The sequence below is a fragment of the Silene latifolia genome, chromosome 8 (assembly GCF_048544455.1).
Source record: "Silene latifolia isolate original U9 population chromosome 8, ASM4854445v1, whole genome shotgun sequence".
NCBI classification, from domain to species: Eukaryota; Viridiplantae; Streptophyta; class Magnoliopsida; order Caryophyllales; family Caryophyllaceae; genus Silene; species Silene latifolia.
This window is the reverse complement of record NC_133533.1, coordinates 6,743,868-6,751,299: the sequence shown is the minus strand read 5'-3', so window position 1 is coordinate 6,751,299 and position 7,432 is coordinate 6,743,868. Positions and strand designations below refer to the sequence as shown.

Sequence of the window (7,432 nt, the reverse complement as noted above, 5' to 3'; positions counted from 1 at the left end):
GATCCTTTAGGCCGCTATTCGAGTATACTAGGGAGACTTCCTCGAGCACGACAGTCGAAGCCGCCGAAGAGGGACACGTTTTCGGTTGACGGACGAGGAGGAGGGTGACTTTCGGTTTGTAGCGAAACCGGCATCCCATTACCAACATTGACTCGGAGGATGGCCCGGATCCTTTAGGCCGCTATTCGAGTATACTAGGGAGACTTCCTCGAGCACAGACAGGTCGAAGCCGCTGAAGAGGGACACGTTTTCGGTCGACGGACGAGGAGGAGGGTGACTTTCGGTTTGTAGCGAAACCGGCATCCCAGTTACCAACATTGACTCAGAGGATGGCCCGGGATCCTTTAGGCCGCTATTCGAGTATACTAGGGAGACTTCCTCGAGCACAGACAGGTCGAAGCCGCTGAAGAGGGACACGTTTTCGGTCGACGGACGAGGAGGAGGGTGACTTTCGGTTTGTAGCGAAACCGGCATCCCAGTTACCAACATTGACTCAGAGGATGGCCCGGGATCCTTTAGGCCGCTATTCGAGTATACTAGGGAGACTTCCTCGAGCACAGACAGGTCGAAGCCGCTGAAGAGGGACACGTTTTCGATCCTTAGAGGTTCTGTTGTTGGTGCCCTTGGTGGGCATAGTAACAGTTCCGTGTTACGGAGTTTTGGTGGACATCTAGCGTTCACTAGTTGGTCCGAACCTAACCTGGTGCACTGTTGAGATCATGGATCAAGTGTTACGAGAGATCGATTTTTATTTCAACTAATATATATGGACCACATAATTTTCATCAATTATTTCAATAATTCATAATTGATTTCCCTAGATTGTTACTTGAAAGTTTTTAATATTTTTATTATTTATTTAGTAAAATAACATACTCCACCCTTAATGTTTCATTTTCATTTTTCGTAAGTGTGCCCCATGTTAAATTTTATGTGAACCCAATTTCACAAACATTTCGAGGTCCATTTAATTTGATTTATTTTCAACTTTCGTCTCATTATAATCCTGAAGTCAGTATTATCAAGTGGTTTGCAACCGTTATAATCCTGAGGGGAGGTAGTAATCGTACAATATACTTTGTGTAGCATATTATAATATATCCGCCCCTAACCAAGGAGAATATATTATTAGGGTTTTTCTAAAATGTGCCTTAGAACACATATAAAATGTTAATAAGTTAATTACAGAATAAATCATGAAAGATAGATGTACAAACTCATATTTACCATAATTAGTGAAATATTCTCAACAAATTTTCTGTAATTAACTTATTAACATTTGCCCTAAAGACACATTTTAGAAAAGCCCTATATTATATTTATTTCGTTTAGGTTATGTTTTAGTTATTCATGAAAAATATTTAAATTCCAATTTTTCATTGAATGTAGAGTTTAATGACGTGGTACACCAGATATATCAAGAATTTCTCGCTTGTGGATGAACAATCGTTCATTTAAGTTAAACTGTTTCAATTTTCAAAATATGGTTCGAATTCTATTTTAGTATTAATGATAAAAATAACTATAGTAAAATCGTTGATTGAATACTATATTAACTACCCTCTAATGAACTAAGGTAGTTCTTAATTGTCTTTCTTTGAACGAGATTTTATTTTATTTAGTTCTAGTTGTATTGTATCCGATTAAATTTAATCTGGATAAAGGGAGGATAAACTAAGTTGGGTTTACATGTATATATCTAGTCAAATCAACAAAATGTTTCCAAAATGACACCCTACGTGTCTACGTCCCCCACACGGTGCACACATCGGGGTCAGCCAGCTCTTTGGAATCAAACAAAAATGACATTCCATAGAAAAGCTAGAATGGTGAAGTGTGAACCCTTTGTGTGGAAGGAGTTAACCTAAGGTTATGATGGATAATGAACTACTAATGTCGAATTAACTTAACTGAGTTGATGAATTTAATTGAATTAAGCTAAATTTAATTGGACTGAACTGAATAGAGTTGAACTAATGAGCAGAAATTAAGGCAAATGAACAGGGTCCCTTTAGCTAAATTTAATTGGACTGAACTGAATAGAGTTGAACAGGGCCCCTTTATCGAATACAATAAATGTATGTATTCTTCGTGTCTATATATGGTCTTTTCGAAATAACTCAACAATTCTTGGAATGTTTTAACAAGCATACGTGATATGCTAAAATTAACCTTAACCTATGGCTTGAAATATGCCATATTTTAATGCTCCAAAATCTAAACCACTAGCTACAATGCACATTTCAAGCTTCCAAACATCTTAATCTACAATTGTACACCATTTTTTTTTTTCACTTTGTTTTCTTTTACAATGGTAAATTCTAATCTCAAAATGTACAAATTTTTACCTACAATTTTGTTCATTTTGATTTTAATCAGCAATTTGAAGGTTCATGCAACACCTTTGGTACCATGTTACTTTATTTTTGGAGATTCGTTATCCGATCCCGGTAACAACAATGCCCTTAAGACCAAGGCCAAAGTAAATTACAAACCTTATGGGATTGATTACCCGGCGAGACGTCCCACCGGCCGATTCACCAATGGTCGAACAGTTGTCGATATAATTGGTAGATTTTAAGCTCGTTACCTATTTAATGTTTTTGATACACTTAAAAATTGTTCCATACTAGTATAGTTCCCGTGCATTTATGCACGGTTTTGTTAGATGTCAATATTTGAGATATGAACGATTAATTTACTAACTTCGCTTGTAATTTAATGATAAAACCTATGACTATTAAAATCAAATTACTACGAGTACTATTTAACAATTTACGGAGTAGTTTGGAATTTAATATCTATGATCATTTATTAAATTATTAGTAAAAATAGAACTTTAAGGAAATGATTTTTTATTTATTTATGGTAGTTTGAAATTTAATATCTATGATTTTTTATTTATTTAAAAGAGGAAGAGAGTAAGATCAATTATTGAGAGTGGGGGGCCACTTATTAGAAGGTGAATTCATAAGCGGAAAATTTGAGCGGAAAAGTTTAGAGTTGTGTTATTTTTCTAGTATATAGGGGATGTTGCTATGACTTTATTTTCAAATAAAAATTTAGAATATATCATAATTGTTAAATTATTCTTGATATGAACTAGAAAATAGAATTTCTAGTTATCAAATTATCGAAAAAAAAATTATTGACCACTTATTTTCTATATATTTACAGCGGAACATTTGGGATTCAAAGAGCATATAGCACCTTATAGCACCGTGAACAAAAATCAAATACTCCAAGGTGTTAATTACGCTTCTGGTTCAGCTGGCATTAGTCGAGAAACCGGTTCACATTTGGTAATTGATTTTTTGTATATATACAAATTTAAAATATATAATTCAAATGAAAGGAAATCATTTTTTTAATTATTTTACTAACGCGTGCCTAAGGTTGCATGATAAGGAGCTATTTAATTTTTTTTTACTTCATTTATTTTTGACATATTGATATTATTTTCATGAATATTTTCGATTTTCAGGGCGATCATGTAAGTCTAGAAGCGCAAATGGGGAATCATATAAAGATTACAAGAAGGCTTAAAGCTACGCTTAATAACACAACTAATGATTACTTAACTAAGTGCTTATATACAATCAACATTGGTAGCAATGACTACGTCAATAACTATTTCTTGCCAAAGTTTTATCCAACAAGTCGCAAATATACCCCTGATTATTTTGCTGCACTACTTATTCAGCACTATTCCAAGCAATTAAAGGTACGTCATATACACATATACGGAGTATATATCTCATGGTAGCTAATTTTATGTCGTTGTCTCGACTGATAAGTCATAACTAGAGCTGACCGTCAGCACGGGTTGACCCGCCCCGGCTCAGACCCAGCCCACATTGACCCGTTATTTTATGCAATTTGGCCTAACCCGCCCGGCCCGGTCTTGGCCCGTTGTTGTCCCTGGCCTAGCCCGGACCCTAAAATTCCAGCCCGGCTCGTCCTTGGCCCGTCATTTTAGCATAAATAAATAAATAAATTGGGAAGGTCCATCAGCCCGGCCCGACCAAGCCCGTCCATCCCCCTGGCATAGCCCGGGTCTAACCAGATGAGCCCGACCCGGCCCTAGCTCGGCCTGAGTACATGTCTAGTCATAAGCATGTCAGACCCAAGTTTGGGGGGTGTTTGGTAAACGACGTGCGTGTTAGGTAGATTTTTAGCATATTTGACCAATTAATATGACAATTTTGGTGTTTAGTAAACATCGTTATTAAAACCGCATATAATTGGGCAATATGTTGTTTTACAACACGCTGCTCAACAACACATTGGTTGCCATATTTAAAAATTTACTCCATTTTACAATGAAAAAAACAATATATTAATCTTTAATCTGTTAATTATCAAACAATAATCTAACTAATACTGCTAGTAAACTCTAAATAATCTGTCAATTATAATCTGTTTTCCAATCCGGCAATCTACTTACATGGAAAATAATCCGCTGATAACAAACATGGCCGTTGATCGATCATCTAGTAATTTTTTTTGTACAGTCATCTAGTAAAAAGTTGTGATTACACACTAAATCACAAATCATATACTTTTTCAAAAGTCCTACTTTTTATACGTAGCTACGCTCATAACTTAAATCCTATAAATTCAATCCAGATCATTTCTTCACCAATACACCATCCACATGTCCTGAAACACCTATTTTACGTTACGATCATAACTAAATCCTATAATTTTACGATATTCTTTTAGTAACTACTAATAAGATGTATGAATCTTATTGTTGAATCGATAATTTGGTTTTAGACCTTGCATCAATACGGAGCAAGAAAAGTAGCCGTGTATGGATTAGGGCAAATCGGGTGCGCATTGGCAGAACTCGCAAAGCGGCCTAACGGTGTTGTTAAGCATCCATTGTTAGGACCTTGTGTGAAAGAAATCAATGATGCAGTAAATATGTTCAATGCCAAGCTAAAGTTGCTCATACCTCAACTTAATCGTCAACTTCCAAATGCCACATTCACTATTATAAATACTGAAGCTATCTTTGCTGGTCCTGGACAAGGTACGTCTTTTTATTATGGATAATGATAGGGCACGCCGAGATTAGATGTCACCCTCTCATATACATCCTTTATTGAAAAGGTCCCCACTTATTGTATGTGAGAGGGTGGCGCCAACTCATTTTCCTTTTAATTATTCAAACTAATAACTTATCAAAAAAAAGGAAAATGCGGAAATAATGACGTGGACCCATTTTTGATAAATAGTTTGAAACCGACACCATTTTGTTAAATAGTTTCGGTTTCAACCCCATTTAAGCAAAAACTTCCTTTTTTCTCTTGTTTGCTTAAATAAATTTTCGAATTTGGAGTTGTGTCACTGGATCTGTATCATTTAGCCCGACAAAATTGATTAGGCTGAATGACCCAACTCGAATAACCTAATCCACACCCGATCGAGCTCAGCACCCAGGTATGACCCGGGCTCAATTTACCCGAAGGCTGAAGTCCCGAACTAATATGACCCGACCTCAATGTCTATCTTTGCAAACATGTTATTATTCAACTAAAAAACTTGATAATAAATAGACCTGAAAATAACTGTTAGAGTATAAAACCGATCTTGGCTACTTGGGACTTCAACCATAAGCTTAAGTTTTTGGTTAAGATGGTTTCTTGACATGGTATCACAGCCGACCAAAAGGTCACGGGTTCAAATCCCACCCCTTCAATTCTAAAGTGGAATAATGAGCACCGGGGGAGGTAAGAGGAGGCCTGCAGTTACATCCACACTTGAAGCCTAATGGACATGCGTGTGAGGAGGTGTGTTAGAGTACAAAACCGATCTTGAGAGTCCAACCATAGACATAAGCTTTTGGTTGAGATTGGTTTCTTGACAATAACCCAAACCTAGACATGTAAACAGGTAAATCAGTTCGGGTCAAGATTGGGTCGAGATGAGTAATTTCGGATTCAGGTCAATTTCGAATCTTTTATTTTCAAGTTATTTAGAGATAATAATCAGTTTCTGACCATAAACATTCAGGCGGGTCAATTAGGTCTGGTCTATATGTGTTATAGGTTAACATAGGGTCTTCATCTCGGGTTCGGATCGGGTCAATTTTGCCAGATCTCAACCCGAACCTTAAACTTAAAGAAAAAAAAACACAACAAAGAATAAAAACCAACACAGAGAACAACAGCACATATTATTCAAACACCAAGACGAATATTCAAATTAGATTATTTATAATTATAACACATCACACATGTTACATGAAATTGTAGGGATTAAAACAGTGACGAAGCCATGTTGCAAATTAAGAGAAGATTATCAATGCAAAGAAGGAATAGCTCCATGCAATAACCGCGAATCATATTTTTTTTATGACGGGTTTCATCCGACTGAAGCTGTGAACAAAATCACCGGAGCAATTGCTTTCAAAGCCTCGTCAAATTTTGAAGCCTTTCCATATGATATAAGTCATCTTATTAAGCAATGAAAAAGGGATTATATATCACTAGGTGTTATGGATTGTTGATCGACAATATGTTGTGCTTTGAACAGATTATTTTCGTATTCTTGTTTACTCTTTCCATCTCGGTTAATTGTTATCGCTGATTGAAATTCCCTCGTGGATTTCAAATAATGATAACTATTGACGAAGAATGAGAAAGTTTTTATCTCTTTTTTTTTTTTTTTTTTTTTTTTATTAATGGTGTGGGACTAATAGAGTCTCTCAATTTTTTGTATTTAGATTTGTTTATGTAAGTTGGTTAGGTAAAGGTATATAGATACCATAACATAACATTGTTAGATAATAAAATTATTGAATGAATCTCAACTATTATTTTAAGGTTTTGGTTGAGATTATTTTTATTGAAGCCAGTATGGAATATTAGCATCAGGTACAGGCTAGGAGGCCTGCAATGCATCCACACTTTAAACCCTAAGAGAATTCGTGTAAGGAGGCGTGTTAGAGTAGAAGATCATTAATTGAGCTTTAACTGTCATTTTAAGGTTTTGATTGAAATAGTCTTCTCACAAATATTAGCTGCTCCTTAATTTCGATAGCAAAAATGAGCTCAATCTATGATAGCATAGAGTTTATGATAATACAAAAGTATCAAACCACTTTTTTTTTTCCATGAAAACGTCCAAATATTTTTTAATTGCAAAATGAGATACACTCAGGAAAATACCGAGTCTCAATACCATCATCTCACATATAACATGTTAGGCACGGATCATTATCATGATTCATGAAGGCTGTTATTTTTGACCTTTTGCGAAACTAAGTTTAAATTGTCTTACTAGTTTCGTACAATTGTCTTAAGGCTTCACAATGCGGGCAATACAAAGTTGACAAACAAATCGATAGAACCTTTATAGTCTTGTCTGTGTCGCATTTGCAGTTAAAAATGGGTTCATCTGTTGATAGCTCCAGTCTGATTTA

The 7,432-nt window shown here is 35.6% G+C and overlaps 1 protein-coding gene across 1 annotated transcript; it reads left to right on the top strand.

The window, feature by feature from the left end:
* Window positions 1-2,225: 2,225 nt before the first annotated feature.
* LOC141594038 (GDSL esterase/lipase At1g29670-like) lies at window positions 2,226-6,820 on the top strand. Its single transcript, XM_074414253.1, has 5 exons — window positions 2,226-2,570; window positions 3,178-3,302; window positions 3,485-3,724; window positions 4,780-5,038; window positions 6,264-6,820. Exons 1-5 carry the CDS (start codon window positions 2,312-2,314, stop codon window positions 6,476-6,478), a joined length of 1,098 nt encoding a protein of 365 aa, XP_074270354.1. The 5' UTR covers window positions 2,226-2,311; the 3' UTR covers window positions 6,479-6,820.
* Window positions 6,821-7,432: the final 612 nt, after the last annotated feature.